Source organism: Choloepus didactylus, chromosome 22 (genome assembly GCF_015220235.1).
Source record: "Choloepus didactylus isolate mChoDid1 chromosome 22, mChoDid1.pri, whole genome shotgun sequence".
NCBI lineage: Eukaryota > Metazoa > Chordata > Mammalia > Pilosa > Megalonychidae > Choloepus > Choloepus didactylus.
In genome coordinates, this window is record NC_051328.1 from 21,756,105 (window position 1) to 21,778,504 (window position 22,400).

General features: G+C 37.0%; 1 protein-coding gene across 1 annotated transcript in view; it reads right to left on the reverse strand.

The window, feature by feature from the left end:
* TERB1 (telomere repeat binding bouquet formation protein 1) overlaps window positions 1-22,400 on the reverse strand; it is a 93,485-nt gene that overhangs the window by 56,115 nt on the left and 14,970 nt on the right. The window contains exons 2-7 of the mRNA XM_037815596.1: window positions 2,835-2,945; window positions 2,511-2,639; window positions 1,440-1,568; window positions 473-533; window positions 259-374; window positions 14-136 (exon numbers count right to left, since the gene is read on the reverse strand). Coding sequence (XP_037671524.1) covers window positions 14-136; window positions 259-374; window positions 473-533; window positions 1,440-1,568; window positions 2,511-2,639; window positions 2,835-2,945 — 669 coding nt within the window. The remainder of the gene's footprint in view (window positions 1-13; window positions 137-258; window positions 375-472; window positions 534-1,439; window positions 1,569-2,510; window positions 2,640-2,834; window positions 2,946-22,400) is intronic.

Genomic DNA, 22,400 nt, shown 5'->3' on the forward strand with positions numbered 1-22,400 from the left:
AATGACTACTTACTGTTATTTGCTAGAGTGAGTCCAATAAATGAGCAAATAGGGCGAATTATCTCAGGTTTCATGCAATTTATTAACCACTCATTAGCATGTGGAAAAAGTGAGCAGCAAATCATTTGATTGTCATCTGAAAGGAGGCAAAAACAATCATGCTTAAATATGACCTTTGAAAAATATTAGTTGTGGGAAATTAGAATCTCATTTCTGTTTGTATCTTTATTTTTACATTTAAATATTTTAGATAGTTACCATTTTGAGGATTGTTAACACAGACACACAGAGTACTACATACTGAAGACCACAACTGATAACTCGGAGAAACGCTTTTATCTGACAGATTCAACTCAGATTTTGAAAGAACGGTCCTGTTAGATTAAAACAGAAAAGGAAGTAAATTAACACAAATGTGATAAAGTTTGTTAAGTAATGAATAATTAATACTAAGAAATTTATATTTGCTTACCTGAACAACTCTGCCAGAGCTGTTATACAACCTGTTTCTCTCACAAGCATTTGTCCAATCTCTGTTAAGAATAGCCACATATAACAAAAGAAAATAAAATAGCCAAATATTACACGAAGGATTTTTATTTAGAAATAATCATGCAGAAATAAAAACAATATTTAGGTAGTATTTTAAATAAATACTTTTTAAACCACTTATTTTAAAAATATAAGTATTATAAAGTATAACACATGATTATAGTAAATAAAAATCCAAAATCAAAATTATTACGGGATATGCAGTACTTTTGTCTAGATTATCAACAGTTTTCAAATTTCCTCTAAAAAATCACAAAATACTTATATTGCATCATGGTTCTGTACTACAAAATATGCACCAAAATAGGAAAGAATAAATTCCACCTTTTGCATTTTTTTCCAAAATAGGAAAAATAAAATCTGAAAGTATTTCAAATGTTTATAGAATTTCTAATAATTTGAAGAATTAAATATAGCAATTTGAAAAAATTAGAGTTCGACTGGATGGTATACAAGAAAATTCTACACTGTCATTGCAACTTTTCTATAAAACTAAAACTATCTCCTTCCCCCACAAACAAACAAAAAAACTTTAGCTAAGGGCTATATGAAATTTAAGGTTATTGTTGGCTGACAGCAAACCTTGTAACTAACTGGCCAACTCAGTGGAAAATCAACCAAATTCATTATTCTCTTTTGCTTTTAAAACTATTACTTTTCAGTGTTAATAAATAGTACAAATCACTTCACTATTTCTTAAAATTAACAATCAAGATGGAAAATTAACAATAAATATGCATGTTCTTCCCTTGTCTTTAAAGTTGATAGTTCTCAAAGCTAGTGAAATAAAAAATCCTGATATAAAAACTAGAATAAAAGGGTTAATAATGACTGTCTGTTTATTAGTTTTAAATATGTTTTAACAATGTAAAAGAAAACACACTTACTATTATTTGAAACCAGAACCAAAATAACATAGACAGACATTCTTTTCAAATTTATGTTAGAATCATTAGATAGGAAACAAAGTAAGTCTTCAAACAATTCTGAAGTACACAAAGTCTGCTGACAGAAAACTGAAATATAAAAAATATAATTTTAACTACTATTCATTAGTATAAACATTTTTAAAAATATGCTGAACAAAGTACAAACTTGCCAAACTGGGAATGAGTCTCAACCAGATCTCATTTAGTTGACTTTTATTAATCATACAACATAATTTCTGACAAATTATTATGTACCTATTCAATTACCAGACCAAAAAAAGCCATATCTTAATCAGAAATATTTGATGTAGACTCTAAAACATGCATTTATCCCCTACAATTTCCAATAAAACCTAACTAAATAAAAAATTAAAATAAAATCGAACAAAAAAAATCTTAGGAGGGCAGGTGACAAAACAAAGCAAGAAAAACAAATTAAGGAAATTCAGAAACCTGATTTAGAAAACAGAGGAACAAATTATACTACTGCTATTTTTCTTCAAACTCTCCTAGAAATAAAAATATCTTTTGAAAAAACAAAATCATACCTACCTGAGAAAGGTTAATTTTTTGTGATAATCATACAATATGCAGAATTTTTTTTAAAATAATTTGAACACAGTGACACTAATCAGCATTTTATCTAGTGTCTAGAACCAGCCAATAGACCCCCTCTTAAAGGGAAGTACTCTGTCTTATATATCTCTGGACTCCCAACGCATAGCACAGAGATTGGTTCTCAATAGGCGAATAATAAATGTTTAATATATGAAAATATAAAGCTGGTTTGAAAAACTGATGGATTAGATTCAACCTTGTTTCAGGTATACGGCAAAAAACAATGTTCCTGTTAACATGAACTTCTAAACACAAAGCATATTTATAAGATGGTTCTGGATTATGTTCATCTTTTGATTAAAGTACCTGGAAAAACTATCAAGAAATTAAAAAAATAAATTTAATTCTAAACAGTAGTTTGTTAATGTATAACAAAATGCTTGAAGGATAATTAAAGATTTTATATTTTACCATTTTGTTCTGCAACAGCTCCTAAGGTATATAAGGATGCTTCTTTTACCATGCTATGTTCACTTGACTTTGCAAGATTTTTTACAAACATCAAACCACCAATTTCCCGAAAATAAACACTTGCATTACCTGTAGGGTTGTGCAGACAAAACAAAATAGAAATGATCTTTATTTTGATTATTCTTTTAAGGATAAAATAAAGCACATTAAGAAAGTACCATAATATTGAGTAACTTAGTGTTAAGAGAAAAAACTATGCCTATTTGATATACCACAGTATTAAAGAATAAGAATCACAGATAAAATTTAACTATCATGTCTTACTGTTTTGTTGACAAATTGAATGAATAGTGACCAAAGCTTCCTTTTGTGAAAAAGGGTTGTCCATTTGATATTTTAGACACTCCAACAATAAGTTCAAGTCAGTCTTCATTTCTAAAGAACAAAAATTTCATTATTTTAAACCAAAAGTTCTTTAAAAACTAACCACTTAAATTTCATTTTCCAATTAAATATCTTTGGGTTGTGTGATTTTTTAAAAAAATTAACATTACTTTTATAATCTAACAAATAATAAAGATTTATAAAAAGGAAAATGAGTGTTTAAGAACTTAAAATGAGCTTCTTAAAATTATTTGTTTTTCCCTTACATGAAATATACAGGAATGGAAAATCCAAATATTATTCTTTTAAGTAAAGCTACAATGATTTAAATATTTGCTATTTAGAAATTAGAAAGTATTTTGAACTGAATGAAAATGAAAACACAACTTACTAAAATTTGTGGGATTCTACTAAAGCAGTATTTAGGAAGAAATTTATAGCAGTGAAGACTTACAATTAAAAAAAAAAAAAAGGAAAGAAAGATCTCAAATCAATGACATCAGCTTCCACCTTAAGAAACTAGAAAAAGAGCAAATTAAGCAGAAAATAAGTAGAAGAAAGGAAACTGTAAAGATCAAAGCTGGAATCAATTAAATAAAAAAAAAACAAAAATTATAAATAGAGGTGGTTTTTTAAGATGATCAATAAAACTGCTAAGCCTCTAGCTGGACTTATTAGGAAAAAAGGAGTAAAGGCACAAATTGTCAATATAAAACAATTAAGAGAAATGACATCCCACAGAGTCTGCAGATATTCAGAAGCTAATAAGGAATATTAAATACAACTTCATGCCTGTTAATTTAACCACATAGGTGAAAAACATAAATTATCAAAGCTTATCCAAGAAGAAACAGACAACTAGAATAGTCCTATACTTTTGAAAGAAATTGAAATCATAGTTAAAAACTTTCCCACAAAGAAAACCCCAGATCCAGATGGCTTCCTTTGCTAATTCTACCACACATTTGAGGAAGAAATAATATCAATTCTATACAAACTTTTCCAAAAGTCTGAAGAAAAAGAACACTTCCCAACACATTCTGTAAGCTTAGCCTTACCCTGATAACAAAATCAAAGCAAGTAACAAAACTGTAAACGAATATCCTTCATGAACATATATGCAAAAAGCTTAGACAATTGCAGCAAACTGAATCTAACAATATATTAAAAGAATAATAAATCATGACCAAAAGGGTTCCCAGGAATGCAAGTTTGGCTTAAGATTTAAAATCAAAAAAAAAAAAAAAAAAAAAAAAAAATGTAATGTAACAATCTAAAAGGAAAAAACCTTAAGATCATCTCAATAGATACAGAAAGAGCATTTGACAAAATCCAACATCCATTTCCAATTAAAAATGTTCAGGAAACTAGAAACAGAAAAATTCCTCAACTTGATAAAGTACATCCAAAAAAAACCTACAGCAAACCTCCTAAGGAACAAGGGAAGTCTGTTTTATAAATGAGTCAAAGATGACCTCAGTATGGAGCCTTGTGTGTTCTTTACTTCTTCACAGCAGCTATTAGAAAGCAGCAGCTATTGGAGCTATTAGGAAAACCCGCTTGCTAAACTCAAATGCTTACATATCCAATTGTTTAAAAATAGCCCAAATAAACAACTTTTAACATTTGGTGTTAACCTGCTTTGCACACCTCAAAGAAACTTGGCCCAGCTATGCCCAGCATCCATTTCCAAGTGATAACATATCCCCTGAAACTGAAAGGTTCCACACTGCTTCAGCCCCTCAGAACTCTTTGACACAGAGGTTCCCAACTGGCTGTGCTGCCACACCTGGACACATAAGTCCTGTCCCCTCTTCCATTTCTCCTATCCTACAGGAGTTCAGGAGTTTACCCCTAACCCTGCTTCCCTCTGGTGACTGACCTCTGGAATGTTTACCACTATGAGGGACCTCCTCTTGTATGCACACCTGTGAATGCCCACAGCCACAAATAGTTTGTGTTACTGCCTTCTAGAGGTCACTTTTTTTGAGTCACTCCAAAATCCTCGAATTCAAACTCATTACACTCCCTAAGATCAGGAAAAAGAAAGAGATTTCTGCTCTCACCACTTCTGTCTAAAATTATACTGTAGATTCTAGCCAGTGCCATCAGGCAAGAAAAAAAGGAAATTAAAGGCATCCAAATCGGAAAGGAAGACATAAAACTATCTGCATTCAGGACATGATCTTCTATATAGAAAATTGGACAAAATCTACAAAAAAAACCTACTAGAACTAATAAGAGAGTATAGCAAGGTTTCAGGATATCAATTTAATATACAAAAATCAACTGTATTTCTACATACCAGCAAGGAACAACTGGAAATTAAAATTTAAAAATCAATGCCACTTATAACAACATCAAAACTATGAAATACTTAGGAATAAATCTGGCAGAAGACGTAAAAGCCATGCATAATGAAAACAAAAAATATACATTGCTAAGAGAAAAGTAAAGAAAACCTAAATAAATGGAGTGATATACCTTGGTCATAGGTCAGAAGACTCAACATTGTTAAGTAGCCAATTCTCCCCAAATTGATATATAGATTCAATACAATCCCAATCAAATTCCCAACAGGCTTTTCATGTAGACATTGACAAGCTGATTCCAACATTTTTGTGGAAATGCAAAGGACTTACGATAGCCAAACTCTGAAAAAGAAGAATAAATCTGGAGTGCTAACAGTATCCAATTTCAAGACATATTATAAAGCTAAAATAATCAAAAGGGTGTGGTACTGGCATCAAGATAGACAGATCAATGAAACAGACTATAGGCTACAGAAATAAAACAATACATATATTAATAACTAAATTTTAACAATGATTAAGAGGAAATGAATAAGAAAAAGTATAGTTTTCTCCAACAAATAGTGCTGGAAAAATTTGATATCCATATGGAAAAAATAAATAACATAGATCCGTGCTTTACACCATATATAAAATTACTCAAAATGGGTCGCAGACCTAAATGTCAAATCTAAAACTATAATCCCTCTAGAAGAAAACAGTGGAGAAAATCTTTGTGACCTTGGTTAGGCAAAGGTTTCTTAGATATGGTGCCAATAGCACAATCCACAAAGAAAAATGAGAAAACTGGATTTCATCAAAATTTAAAACTTCATTCTCTTAACAGTTTCTTCTGTAGTGCATAAAAGACAAACCACAAACTGGGGGGAAATCTTTGCAAAGCATATATCTGATAAATAACATGTATCCAGAAAATAAAGGAATTCTCAAAACACAATAGAAGAGGGGGGGCAAGATGGCGGACTGGTGAGCTGTATGTTTTAGTTACTCCTCCAGGAAAGTAGGTAGAAAGCCAGGAACTGCGTGGACTGGACACCACAGAGCAATCTGACTTTGGGCATACTTCATACAACACTCATGAAAACGTGGAACTGCTGAGATCAGCGAAATCTGTAAGTTTTTGTGGCCAGGGGACCCGCACCCCTCCCTGCCAGGCTCAGTACCGTGGGAGGAGGGGCTGTCAACTCCGGGAAGGAGAAGGGAGAACTGCAGTGGCAGCCCTTATCAGAAACTCATTCTACTGATCCAGACTCCAACCACAGACAGACTGAGACCAGACACCAGAGAATCTGAGAGCAGCCAGCCCAGCAGAGAGGAGACAGGCATAGAAAAAAAACAACACGAAAAACTCCAAAATAAAAGCGGAGAATTTTTGGAGTTCTGGTGAACATAGAAAGGGGAAGGGCAGAGCTAAGGCCCTGAGGCTCATATGCAAATCCCGAAGAAAAGCTGATCTCTCTGCCCTGTGGACCTTTCCTTAATGGCCCTAATTGCTTTGTCTCTTAGCATTTCAATAACCCATTAGATCTCTGAGGAGGGCCCTTTTTTTTAATCCTTTTTTCTTTTTCTAAAACAATTACCCTAAGAAGCCCAATACAGAAAGCTTCAAAGACTTGCAATTTGGGGAGGTCAAGTCAAGAGCAGAACTAAGAGAGCTCTGAGACAAAAGGCAATAATCCAGTGGCTGAGAAAATTCACTAAACACCACAACTTCCCAAGAAAAGGGGGGTGTCTACTCACAGCCATCATCCTGGTGGACAGGAAACACTCCTGCCCATCACCAGCCCCATAGCCCAGAGCTGCCCCACACAACCCAGTGTGACGGAAGTGCTTCAAATAACAGGCACACACCACAAAACTGGGCGTGGACATTAGCCTTCCCTGCAACCTCAGCTGATTGTCCCAGAGTTGGGAAGGTGGAGCAGTGTGAATTAACAAAGCCCCATTCAGCCATCATTTCAGCAGACTGGGAGCCTCCCTACACAGCCCAGCAGCCCAGAACCGCCCTGGGGGGACGGCACTCACCTGTGACATAGCACAGTCATCCCTCAACAGAGGGCCAGGGGGTGCACGGCCTGAAAGAGGGACCCACGTGCAAGTCTCAGGAGCCATACGCCAATACCAAGGACTTGTGGGTCAGTGGCAGAGACAAACTGTGGCACGACTGAACTGAAGGATTAGACTATTGCAGCAGCTTTAAAACTCTAGGAATACCAGGGAGATTTGATTCTTAGAGCCACCCCCCCTCCCTGACTGCCCAGAAACACGCCCCATATACAGGGCAGGCAACACCAACTACATACGCAAGCTTGGTACACCAATTGGACCCCACAAGACTCACTCCCCCACTCACCAAAAAGGCTAAGCAGGGGAGAACTGGCTTGTAGAGAACAGGTGGCTCGTGGACGCCACCTGCTGGTTAGTTAGAGAAAGTGTACTCCACGAAGCTGTAGATCTGATAAATTAGACATAAGGACTTCAATTGGAATACACATCCTAAAAGAACCCTATCAAGTTCAGCAAATGCCAAGAGGCCAAAAACAACAGAAAATTATAAAGCATATGAAAAAACAGACGATATGGATAACCCAAGCCCAAGCACCCAAATCAAAAGATCAGAGGAGACACAGCACCTAGAGCAGCTACTCAAAGAACTAAAGATGAACAATGAGACCATAGTACGGGATACAAAGTAAATCAAGAAGACCATAGAAGAGCATAAAGAAGACATTGCAAGACTAAATAAAAAAATGGATGATCTTATGGAAATTAAAGAAACTGTTGACCAAATTAAAAAGATTCTGGACACTCATAGTACAAGACTAGGGGAAGTTGAACAACGGATCAGTGACTTGGAAGATGAAAGAATGGAAAATGAAAGCATAAAAGAAAGACTGGGGAAAAAAATTGAAAAAATTGAAACGGACCTCAGGGATATGATAGATGATATGAAACGTCCGAATATAAGACTCATTGGTGTTCCAGAAGGGGAAGAAAAGGGTAAAGGTCTAGGAAGAGTATTCAAAGAAATTGTGGGGAAAACTTCCCAAATCTTCTAAACAACATAAATACACAAATCATAAATGCTCAGCGAACTCCAAATAGAATAAATCCAAATAAACCCACTCCGAGACATATTCGGATCACACTGTCAAACACGGAAGAGAAGGAGCAAGTTCTGAAAGCAGCAAGAGAAAAGCAATTCACCACATACAAAGGAAACAGCATAAGACTAAGTAATGACTACTCAGCAGCCTCCATGGAGGTGAGAAGGCAGTGGCACGATATATTTAAAATTCTGAGTGAGAAAAATTTCCAGCCAAGAATACTTTATTCAGCAAAGCTCTCCTTCAAATTTGAGGGAGAGCTTAAAATTTTCACAGACAAACAAATGCTGAGAGAATTTGCTAATAAGAGACCTGCCCTACTGGAGATACTAAAGGGAGCCCTACAGACAGAGAAACAAAGAAAGGACAGAGAGACTTGGAGAAAGGTTCAGTACTAAAGAGATTCGGTATGGGTACAACAAAGGATATTAATAGAGAGAGGGGAAAAATATGACAAACATAAACCAAAGGATAAGATGGCTGATTCAAGAAATGCCTTCACGGTTATAACGTTGAATGTAAATGGATTAAACTCCCCAATTAAAAGATATAGATTCGCAGAATGGATCAAAAAAAATGAACGATCAATATGTTGCATACAAGAGACTCATCTTAGACACAGGGACACAAAGAAATTGAAAGTGAAAGGATGGAAAAAAATATTTCATGCAAGCTACAGCCAAAAGAAAGCAGGTGTAGCAATATTAATCTCAGATAAAATAGACTTCAAATGCAGGGATGTTTTGAGAGACAAAGAAGGCCACTACATACTAATAAAAGGGGCAATTCAACAAGAAGAAATAACAATCGTAAATGTCTATGCACCCAATCAAGGTGCCACAAAATACATGAGAAACACTGGCAAAACTAAAGGAAGCAATGGATGTTTCCACAATAATTGTGGGAGACTTCAACACATCACTCTCTCCTATAGATAGATCAACCAGACAGAAGACCAATAAGGAAATTGAAAACCTAAACAATCTGATAAATGAATTAGATTTAACAGACATATACAGGACATTACATCCCAAATCACCAGGATACACATACTTTTCTAGTGCTCATGGAACTTTCTCCAGAATAGATCATATGCTGGGATATAAAACAAGCCTCAATACATTTAAAAAGATTTAAATTATTCAAAGCACATTCTCTTACCACAATGGAATACAATTAGAAGTCAATAACCATCAGAGACTTAGAAAATTCACAAATACCTGGAGGTTAAACAACACACTCCTAAACAATCAGTGGGTTAAAGAAGAAATAGCAGGAGAAATTGCTAAATATATAGAGAAGAATGAAAATGAGAACACAACATACCAAAACCTATGGGATGCAGCAAAAGCTGTGCTGAGGGGGAAATTTATAGCACTAAACGCATATATTAAAAAGGAAGAAACAGCCAAAATCAAAGAACTAACGGATCAACTCAAGAAGCTAGAAAATGAACAGCAAACCAATCCTAAACCAAGTAGAAGAAAAGAAATAACAAGGATTAAAGCAGAAATAAATGACATAGAGAACAAAAAAAAATAGAGAGGATAAATATCACCAAAAGTTGGTTCTTTGAGAAGATCAACAAGATTGACAAGCCCCTAGCTAGACTGACAAAATCAAAAAGAGAGAAGACCCATATAAACAAAATAATGAATGAAAAAGGTGACATAACTGCAGATCCTGACGAAATTAAAAAAATTATAAGAGGATATTATGAACAACTGTATGGCAACAAACTGGATAACGTAGAAGAAATGGACAATTTCCTGGAAACATATGAGCAACCTAGACTGACCAGAGAAGAAACAGAAGACCTCAATCAACCCATCACAAGCAAAGAGATCCAATCAGTCATCAAAAATCTTCCCACAAATAAATGCCCAGGGCCAGATGGCTTCACAGGGGAATTCTACCAAACTTTCCAGAAAGAACTGACACCAATCCTACTCAAACTCTTTCAAAACATTGAAGAAAATGGAACACTACCTAACTAATTTTATGAAGCTAACATCAATCTAATACCAAAACCCGGCAAAGATGCTACAAAAAAGGAAAACTAACGGCCAATCTCCCTAATGAATATAGATGCAAAAATCCTCAACAAAATACTTGCAAATCGAATCCAAAGACACATTAAAAAAATCATACACCATGACCACGTGGGGTTAATTCCAGGCATGCAAGGATGGTTCAACATAAGAAAATCGATCAATGTATTACAACACATTAACAAGTCAAAAGGGAAAAATCAATTGATCATCTCAATAGATGCTGAAAAAGCATTTGACAAAATCCAACATCCCTTTTTGATAAAAACACTTCAAAAGGTAGGAATTGAAGGAAACTTCCTCAACATGATAAAGAGCATATATGAAAAACCCACAGCCAGCATAGCACTCAATGGTGAGAGACTGAAAGCCTTCCTTCTAAGATCAGGAAGAAGACAAGGATGCCCGCTGTCACCACTGTTATTCAACATTGTGCTGGAAGTGCTAGCCAGGGCAATCCAGCAAGACAAAGAAATAAAAGGCATCCAAATTGGAAAAGAAGAAGTAAAACTGTCATTGTTTGCAGATGATATTATCTTATATCTAGAAAACCCTGAGAAATCGACAATACAGCTACTAGAGCTAATAAACAAATTTAGCAAAGTAGCGGGATACAAGATTAACGCACATAAGTCAGTAATGTTTCTATATGCTAGAAATGAACAAACTGAAGAAGACACTCAAGAAAAAGATACCATTTTCAATAGCAACTAAAAAAATCAAGTACCTAGGAATAAACTTAACCAAAGATGTGAAAGACCTATACAAAGAAAACTACATAACTCTACTAAAAGAAATAGAAGGGGACCTTAAAAGATGGAAAAATATTCCATGTTCATGGATAGGAAGACTAAATGTCATTAAGATGTCAATTCTACCCAAACTCATCTACAGATTCAATGCAATCCCAATCAAAATTCCAACAACCTACTTGGCAGACTTGGAAAAGCTAGTTATCAAATTTATTTGGAAAGGGAAGATGCCTCGAATTGCTAAAGACACTCTAAAAAAGAAAAATGAAGTGGGAGGACTTACACTCCCTGACTTTGAAGCTTATTATAAAGCCACAGTTGTCAAAACAGCATGGTACTGGCACAAAGATAGACATATAGATCAATGGAATCGAATTGAGAATTCAGAGATAGACCCTCAGATCTATGGCCGACTGATCTTTGATAAGGCCCCCAAAGTCACTGAACTGAGTCATAATGGTCTTTTCAACAAATGGGGCTGGGAGAGTTGGATATCCATATCCAAAAGAATGAAAGAGGACCCCTACCTCACCCCCTACACAAAAATTAACTCAAAATGGACGAAAGATCTCAATATAAAAGAAAGTACCATAAAATTCCTAGAAGATAATGTAGGAAAACATCTTCAAGACCTTGTATTAGGCGGCCACTTCCTAGACTTTACACCCAAAGCACAGGCAACAAAAGAAAAAATAGATAAATGGGAACTCCTCAAGCTTAGAAGTTTCTGCACCTCAAAGGAATTTCTCAAAAAGGTAAAGAGGCAGCCAACTCAATGGGAAAAAATTTTTGGAAACCATGTATCTGACAAAAGACTGATATCTTGCATATATAAAGAAATCCTACAACTCAATGACAATAGTACAGACAGCCCAATTATAAAATGGGCAAAAGATATGAAAAGACAGTTCTCTGAAGAGGAAATACAAATGGCCAAGAAACACATGAAAAAATGTTCAGCTTCAGTAGCTATTAGAGAGATGCAAATTAAGACCACAATGAGATACCATCTCACACCGATTAGAATGGCTGCCATTAAACAAACAGGAAACTACAAATGCTGGATGGGATGTGGAGAAATTGGAACTCATTCATTGTTGGTGGGACTGTATAATGGTTCAGACACTCTGGAAGTCAGTCTGGCAGTTCCTTAGAAAACTAGATATAGAGTTACCATTCGATCCAGCGATTGCACTTCTCGGTATATACCCGGAAGATCGGAAAGCAGTGACCCGAACAGATATCTGCACGCCAATGATCATAGCAGCATTATTCACAATTGCCAAGAGATGGAAACAACCCAAATGTCCTTCAACAGATGAGTGGATAAATAAAATGTGGTATATACACACGATGGAATACTACGCGGCAGTAAGAAGGAACGATCTCGTGAAACATATGACAACATGGATGAACCTTGAAGACATAATGCTGAGCGAAATAAGCCAGGCACAAAAAGAGAAATATTATATGCTACCACTAATGTGAACTTTGAAAAATGTAAAACAAATGGTTTATAATGTAGAATGTAGGGGAACTAGCAATAGAGAGCAATTAAGGAAGGGGGAACAATAATCCAAGAAGAACAGATAAGCTATTTAACGTTCTGGGGATGCCCAGGAATGACTATGGTCTGTTAATTTCTGATGGATATAGTAGGAACAAGTTCACAGAAATGTTGCTATATTAGGTAACTTTCTTGGGGTAAAGTAGGAACACGTTGGAAGTTAAGCATTTATCTTAGGTTAGTTGTCTTTTTCTTACTCTCTTGTTATGGTCTCTTTGAAATGTTCTTTTATTGTATGTTTGTTTACTTTTTAACTTTTTTTTCATACAGTTGATTTAAAAAAGAAGGGAAGGTTAAAAAAAAAAACAAAAACAAGGAAAAAAAGGTGTAGTGCCCCCTTGAGGAGCCTGTGGAAAATGCAGGGGTATTGGCCTACCCCACCTCGATGGTTGCTAACATGACCACAGACATAGGGGACTGGTGGTTTGATGGGCTGAGCCCTCTACCATAGGTTTTACCCTTGGGAAGACGGTTGCTGGAAAGGAGAGGCTAGGCCTCCCTATAATTGTGCCTAAGAGCCTCCTCCCGAATGCCTCTTTGTTGCTCAGATGTGGCCCTCTCTCTCTGGCTAAGCCAACTTGAAAGGTGAAATCACTGCCCTCCCCCCTATGTGGGATCAGACACCCAGGGTAGTGAATCTCCCTGGCAATGTGGAATATGACTCCCAGGGAGGAATGTAGACCTGGCATCGTGGGATGGAGAACATCTTCTTGACCAAAAGGGGGATGTGAAAGGAAATGAAATAAGCTTCAGTGGCAGAGAGATTCCAAAAGGAGCCGAGAGGTCACTCTGGTGGGCACTCTTACACACACTTTAGACAACCCTTTTTAGGTTCTAAAGAATTGGGGTAGCTGGTGGTGGATACCTGAAACTATCAAACTACAACCCAGAACCCATGAATCTCGAAGACAGTTGTATAAAAATGTAGCTTATGAGGGGTGACAATGGGATTGGGAAAGCCATAAGGACCACACTCCACTTTGTCTAGTTTATGGATGGATGAGTAGAAAAATAGGAGAAGGAAACAAACAGACTAAGGTACCCAGTGTTCTTTTTTACTTCAATTGCTCTTTTTCACTCTAATTTTTATTCTTGTTATTTTTGTGTGTGTGCTAATGAAGGTGTCAGGGATTGATTTAGGTGATGAATGTACAACTATGTAATGGTACTGTGAACAATCGAAAGTACGATTTGTTTTGTATGACTGCATGGTATGTGAATATATCTCAATAAAATGAAGATTAAAAAAAAAAAAAACCACAATAGAGTGGCTTCTGGGAAGATGGTGGAGTTGGTGAGGCAGATGGGCTTCTACTCCATCAGAGTAACCGGAAAGGGACCAGAGGACACCAGGGACCGCAGTTCCGGAGTTTGACTGGCCTTAGAGGGTCCGCCACAGTATGTGGAGGGGACACCCAACAAAAACAGAGGAGAGACGGGGGATGGACGGACATGGTGAGTATATTTCCCATCCGGACTACCCCCCACCCCAGGCCGGCAGCAGCAAAACTGCCACTGGGCAAGGGAGTGAACAGCGGCTCTCCGTTCTGGTCCACCTACTTTGACAGTTTGCTAGGGGGTGATCCTCCACAGCCAGACAGCGGGGAACATGCATGAGGGAACTCTGTGGGCTGTGACTGAACTCCCCCACAAAACTGGGGGCAGAGGATGCAACGGTGAGAAGCAGGGAAGGGAGAGGCCCATACCAGCAATTGAGAGCCCCTCCCATGCCCCCGGAGACTTGCAGTTGCAAGGCAGGCAGAGAACTGGCAGGCAGGGCCCATGTCTCACCTGCCAGATGCGCTCCCTACCTACATGCTCCAGGCCCACACTTCAGCCCCAGGACCAGGATTCCCCAGTGCACACTGAGATCTGGTGCACAGACTCCACCCATCACAAAGGAAAACTCTGGGGAGGGCCTACTTGAGAGTGCCACCTGCTGGTAGGATAGGGAAACTGCACTCCAGCAAGCTGTACCTCAAGAGGACCACCTCCTGGTAGAATTGAGACACCGCACTCCAACAAACCAAATTATATGTAAATATTCAATGAATTCTGCACTTCCAAAAATAACCCTATCAAGACAAGCAAATGCCCCAAAAGGCAGCAGAAAATTACAAAGCACTTGAAGGATGTAGAAGATATGCACAAGCCATACAAACAAATTAAAAAGCCAGCAGAGGCACAAAATTTGGAGCAATTAATCAAAGAAGTATACACAAATCAATATTATGGCTCAGGATATAAAGGACATGAAGAAGATCCAAGAAGAGCATAAAGAAGGATTTGCAAGAGTAAATAAAAAAACAGATCTTATGGAAATAAAAGATACTGTTGATCAAATAAAAAATATTCTTGAGACATATAACACCAGATTTGAAGAAGCAGAGGAACAAATTAGAGACCTCAAAGAAAGGGTGATGGAAAGTGAAAGTACAAAAAATGAACGGTGAAAAAAATTAAAAATTTGAAATGGATCTCAAAGAAATGGACAATATGAAGTGCACAAATGTAAGGACCATTGGTGTTCCAGAAGGGGAAGAGAAGAGTAAAGGGCCAGGAAGGATATTCGAAGAATTGTTGGGGAAAACTTCCCAACCCTACTAAATGACATAAATATCCAAATTAAAGATTCCCAACAAACTCCAGAAAGACTAAATCCAAATAAACCTACTCTGAGAAATATACCGATTAGATTAGCAAATGCTGAAGAGGAGAGACTTCTGAAAGCAGCAAGAGAGAAGCAAATCACTACATACAAAGGAAAAAACATAAGACTAAGTACTGACTACTCAGCGGGCACCATGGAGGCAAGAAGGTATATCTCAGGTATGCCTTATCTCAGATTCTGAAAGAAAAAAAGACAGTCAATAATTCTTTATCCAGCAAAGCTCTCCTTCAAAATTGAGGGAGAGTTTAAAATTTTACAGACAAACCAACACCAGGAGAATTTGTTAACAAGGGACCTGCCCTGAAAGAAATACTAAAGGGAACTCTACCAGCTGAGAAAAAAAGAATGCAGAGAGAGGTCTGGAGAAGAGCACAGAACTGAAGAGTTATTAGTAAGGGTAACTCAAAGGAAAAAAAGAGAGGGAGGGGGTGGAAATAGACCTAACAACTAAAAACCAAAGGATAAGATGGCTGGTTCAAGAATTTCCTTCTCAATAATAACTTTGAATGTGAATGGATTAAACTCTCCAATTAAAAGATACAGACTGGTAGAATGGATTAAAAAATATGACCCATCAATATGCTGTTTACAAGAGACTCATCTTAGACCCTGCAACACAAAGAGACTGAAAGTGAAAGGACAGAAAAAAATACTCCACGCAAATTACAATCAAAAGAAACCTGGGGTGGTTATGCTAATACTGGACAAAACAGACTTTAATTGCAAGGATGTTATAAGAGACAAAGAAGGACACTATATATTAATAAAAGGGATAATTCACCAAAAAGAAATAAGAATTATAAATCTTTATGCACCCAATCAAGGAGTTTCAAAATACATGCGACAAAACATTGGCTAAACTGAGGGGAGCAATAGATGCTTCTAGAATAATCATGGGAGACTTCAATACACCACTTTCTTCTATAGCTAGAACAACTAGACAGAGAACCAATAAGGAAACTGAGAATCTAAACAATATGATAAATGAATTAGACTTCACAGACATATATAGATCATTACATCCCAAAGTACCAGAATATACATTCTTCTCTAGTGCCCAAGGAATGTTGTCCAGGATAGATCATACACTGGAGCACAGAACAAGTCTTAATACATTTAAATAGACTGAAATTATTCAAAGCACCTTCTCTGACCACAGTGGAATCCAACTAGAAATCAACAACCACCAAAGAACCAGATCTTTCACAAACATATGGAGGTTAAACAACACACTCCTAAACAATCAGTGGGTTAAAGAAGAAATAGCAAGAGAAATTGCTAATTATCTAGAGACAAATGAAAATGAGAGCACAACATATGAAAACTTATGGGATGCATGGAGGTGGGGCAAGATGGCGGCATAGAGAGGAGTGGAAGCTAAGTAGTCCCCCTGGAACAACTACAAAAAAACAGAAATAACTAGTAAATAATCCAGAATAACTGTTGGGGGACAAACGAGACCATCCACTCATCATACACCAACCCAAATTGGGAGGAATGCCCGAGAACACAGCATAAAATCTGTAAGTAAAACCTGCGGATCCAAGTCATGAGACCCCCTCCCCCATAGCCCGAGCTGCAAAGCCTCGTGGTGCCAGAGAGAAGCTCTCTCTCAGCAAGCGAATATAGCTCAGCTGAGCTCCAACTGGGGTTTTAAGTAGCGAGTGCGAACTGCTCACTACAGGTACGCATCCCCAAAAAACAGACAGAGGCTTTGGGTGACGACTGACCTTGGAGAGCCAGAGGGTCGCCTTGGACTGGGTCTGAAGGGGACTATCTGTTTCTTTTTCAGCTCAGTGGAGAAAGCCCCAGTCATTTTCAGTTTCCAGGGCTGTGACTAGGGGAAGGGTGGAGACAGCACAAGCAGAGAGAGAGACCACTGAAATGCTAATAACCTCCACCTGGGGGGTCTGTCTTCTCTAGGAGGAAAGGGGTGGGGCCCTTTCCATTCAGAACCAGACCCCAGAGCCTGGGGGAACACGGCCATACCTCCTCACACCAGTCAAGAATTACAGGCTAACAGGCATCATCTGCTGGGCAGAAAAGCACAGTGACCTGAGGCATCAAAGGGTGGAGCAATTTTCTAAGACACACCCTCAGGGAAACCAGATACTGAATATTTCTTCCCTCTTGGACCTGAGCCTGTTCTGGTCTGGGAAAACCTGATTTGGATAACCAAGGAAACCATGCCTAGACAACAGAAAATTACAACCTACACTAAGAAAAACAAAGTTATGGCCCAGTCAAAGGAACAAACATACACTTCAACCAAGATACAGGAATTTAAACTAATGCTAAATCAAATCAAAAAGTTTAGAGAAGGTATTGCAAAAGAGATAGAGGCTGTAAAGGAAACACTGGGCATATATATGGCAGAAATCAAAAGTTCAAAAAAACAACTAGTAGAATCTATGGAAATGACAAGGCACAACACAAGAGATGAAAGACACAATGGAAACATACAACAGCAGATCTCAAGAGGCAGAAGAAAACACTCAGGAACTGGAGAGCAAAACACCTGAAAGCCTACACACAAAGGAACAGATGGAGAAAAGAATGAAAAAATAAGAGTAACGTCTCCGGGAACTCAAGGATGAAACAAAGTACAATAATGTACGTATCATTGCTGTCCCAGAAGGAGAAGAGAAGGGAAAGGGGGCAGAAGCAATAATAGAGGAAATAATCAATGAAAATTTCCCATCTCTTATGAAAGACATAAAATTACATATCCAAGAAGTGCAGCGTACTCCAAACAGAAGAGATATGAATAGGCCTACGCTAAGATACTTAATAATCAGATTATCAAATGTCAAAGACAAAGAGAGAATCCTGAAAGCAGCAAGAGAAAAGCGATCCATTACATACAAAGGAAGTTTAATAAGACTATGTGTGGATCTCTCAGCAGAAACCATGGAGGCAAGAAGGAAGTGGTGTGATATATTTAAGATACTGAAAGAGAAAAACCGCCAACCAAGAATCCTATATCCAGCAAAGCTGTCCTTCAAATATGAGGGAGAGCTCAAAATATTTTCTGACAAACAGACAATGAGAGACTTTGTGAACAAGACACCTGCCCTACAGGAAATACTAAAGGGAGCACTACAGGGTGATAGAAGACAGGAGTGCATGGTTTGGGAACACAATTTTGGGGAGATGGTAGCACAACAATGTAAGTACACTGGACAAAGGTAACTACGAATACGGTTGAGAGAGGAAGGTAGGGAGCATGTGAGACACAAGAAAAGAGGAAAGATAAAAACTGGGACTGTGTAACTTGGTGAAATCTAGAGTATTCAACAATTGTGATAAAATGTACAAATATGTTCTTTTACGAGGGAGAACAAGAAAATGTCAATCTTGCAAGGTGTTAAAAATGGGGAGGCATTGGGGGAAGGATGCAATCAGCATAAACTAGAGACTGTAACTAATAGAATCATTGTATTATGCTTCCTTTAATGTAACAAAGGTGATATAGCAAGGTAAATGCAGATAAGAGGGGGTATAGGGGAGGCATGTTAGACACTTGACATTGGTGGGATTGTCTGATTCTTTATTCCACTTTGATTTAAGGTTATTTTTTCTTTTGCTGCTTCCTAGCTGTCATTTTTTTTGTTTCCTCTTTCTTTTGCCTCTCTGCCTTCTTTGACTCTCCCTCCTGCCTTGTGGAAGAAATGTAGATGCCCTTATATAGATAGTGGTGAAGGTGGTGAACACATAAATGTATGACCATGCAGAGAACCATCGATTATTTACTTGGGATGGAATGTATGGTGAGTGAACAAAACCATATTCAAAAAAATGGGTTGATGACAAAACCTCGAGGGCAATACACTGAGTGAAATAAGCCAGACACATAAGAACAATTATTGCAGGGTCTCACTGATAGGAACCAATTATAATATGTAAACTCATAGACATGAAATATAAGGTACCAAGATACAGGACGAGGCTTAAGAATGGGGAGTGGTTGCTTAGTATGTGCAGAATGTTCAATTAGGATGAACTTAAATGTTTGGAAATGAACAGGGGTGTCGGTAGCAAGGTGTGAGAATAACTAACAGTGCCAAATGGTGTGTGAATGAGGTGGAAAGGGGAAGCTCAGAGTCATATATGTCACCAGAAGGAAAGTTGGAGGTTGAAAGATGGGAATGTATAAAACTGAATCCTATGGTGGGCAATGTCCATGATCAACTGTACAAATCCTAGAAATCGCTTCCATGAACCAGAACAAATGTATGACAATACAATTAGAAATTAATAATAGAGGGGCATATAGGGAAGAACTATATACCTATTACAAACTATATACTACAGTTAGTAGTATTTCAACATTTTTTCATAAACAGTAACAAATATACTATATCAATACTAGGAGTCAACAATTGAGGGGGGTTGGTTAGGGATAGGGGAGGATTAGAGTTTCCTCTTCTTTTATTCTGTTTTCATCTTTCACTTTATTTCTTGTCTGGAGTAATGAAAAGTTTCTAAAAATTGAACAAAAATTAAGTGTGATGGATGCACAGCTGTATGAGGGTACCCAGGGGCAAGTGATTGTACACTTTGGATCTTTGGATAATTGTATGGTATCTGAACAATCTCAATAAAAATGAAAAAAAATAAAAATTAAAAATGATCAAAAAAAAAACTTATGGGATGCAGCAAAGGCACTATCGAGGGGGAAATTAATAGCTCTAAATGCATACATTAAAAAAAGAAGAAAGAACTACAATAAAATAACTAATGGAATAATGGGAGAAGATAGAAAATGAACAGCAAACTAATCCTAAACTAAGTAGAAGAAAAGAAATAACAAGGATTAAAGAAGAAATAAATGACATAGAGAACAACAACAACAACAAAAAAACCAAAAGAGAGAATAAATAAAATCAAAAGATGGTTCTTTGAGAAGATCAACAAGATGGAGAAGCCCCTAGCTAAACTGACAAAATAAAAAAGAGAGAAGACCCAAATAAACAGAATAATGAGTGACAGAGGGGACATTAATGCAGATCCTGAAGAAATTTTAAAAATTACAGGAGGATACTATAAACAACAGTACGCCAACAAACTAGATAATGTAGTGGAAATGGACAATTTCCTGGAAACACATGAACAACCTAGCCTGACCAGAGAAGAAATAGAAGACCTCAACAAACCAATTACAGCAAAGATCCAATCAGTCATCAAAAAGCTTCCCACAAATAAATGACTAGGGCTTCACAGGAAAATTCTACCAAATGTTCCAAAAAGAACTGACACCAATCTTACTTAAACTCTTTCAAAAAATTGAAGAAAATGGAACACTAACACATTTTATGAAGCTAACATCATGCTAATACCAAAACCAGGTAAAGATGCTACAAGAAAAGAAAATTACATGCCAATCTCCCTCATGAATACAGACACAAAAATTCTCAACAAAATACTTGCAAATCGAATCCAAAAAAAAATCATACACCATGAGCAAGTGGGGGTTCATTCCAGGAACTCAAGGATGGTTCAACATAAGAAAAATCAATGTAATACAAAACATTAACAAATCAAAAGAGAAAAATCAAATGATCAGCTCAATAGATGCTGAAAAAACATTCAACAAAATCCAGCATCCTTTTTTTGATGAAAACACTTCAATAGGTAGGAACTGAAGGAAACTTCCTCAATATGATAAAAGGCACATACAAAAAACCCACAACCACATAGTAGTCAATGGTGAGAGACTGAAAGCATTCCCTCTAAGATCAGGAACTAGACAAGGATACCCACTATCACCTCTACTATTCAACATTGTGCTAGAAGTTCTAGCCAGAGCACTTTACCAAGACAAAGATTTAAAAGGTATCCGAATTGGAAAAGAAGAAGTAAAACTGTCATTATTTGCAGATGGTATGATCTTATCTGTGGAAAACCCTGAGAAATCAACAACACAGCTACTTGAGCTAATAAACAAATTTAGCAAAGTAGCAGGATACAAGATTAATGTACATAAGTCAGTAATGTGCCTACACACCAGAAACAACCGAACTGACGAGACACTCAAGAAAAAGATTCCATTCTCAATAGCAACTAAAAAAAAAATCAACTACCTAGGAATAAACTTAACCAAGGATGTAAAAGACCTATACATAAAAAATTACATAACTTTACTAAAAGAAATAGAAGGGGACCTAAAAAGATGGAAAAATATTCCACGTTGACGGACAGGAAGGCTAAATGTCATTAAGATGTCAATTCTACCCAAACTCATCTACAGATTCAATGTAATTCCAACAGCCTACTTTGAAGACTTGGAAAAGTGCATAATCAAATTTATTTGGAAGGGAAAGATGACTTGAATTGCTAAAAACACTCTAAAAAAGAAAAGGTGGGAGTACTTACATTTCCTGACTTTGAAGCCTACCATAAAGCTACAGTAGTCAAAACAGCATGGTTATTGGCACAAAGATAAGCATATTGATCAATGGAACTGAATTGAGAGTTTGGAAATAGATCCCCAGATCTACAGTCAACTGATCTTTGATAAAGCCCCCAAACCCACTGACCTGGGACATAGTCTCTTCAACAAATGAGGCGGGGAGAACTGGATATCCATATCCAAAAGAATGAAAGAAGACCCCTACCTCACACCCCACACAAAAATTAAATCAAAATGGATCACAGACCTCAATATAAGAGACAGTACCATAAAATTCCTAGAAGATAATGTAGGGAAACATCTTCAAGACCTAGTATTAGGAGGTCACTTCTTAGACCTTACACCCAAAGCAATGAAAGAAAAAATAAATAGGAACTCCTCAAAATCAAAAGCTTCTGTACTCCAAAGGAATTTATCAAAAACATGAAGAGGCAGCCAATGCAATGGGAGAAGATATTTGGAAACCATGTCTCTTAAGAGACTGATATCTTGCACGTATAAAAAAATCCTACAACTCAACAACAGTACAAACAGCCTAATTATAAACTGGGCAAAAGATATGAAAAGGCATTTTTCCCAAAAGGAAATACAAATGGCTAAAAAACACATGAAAAAATGTTCATCATCACTAGGT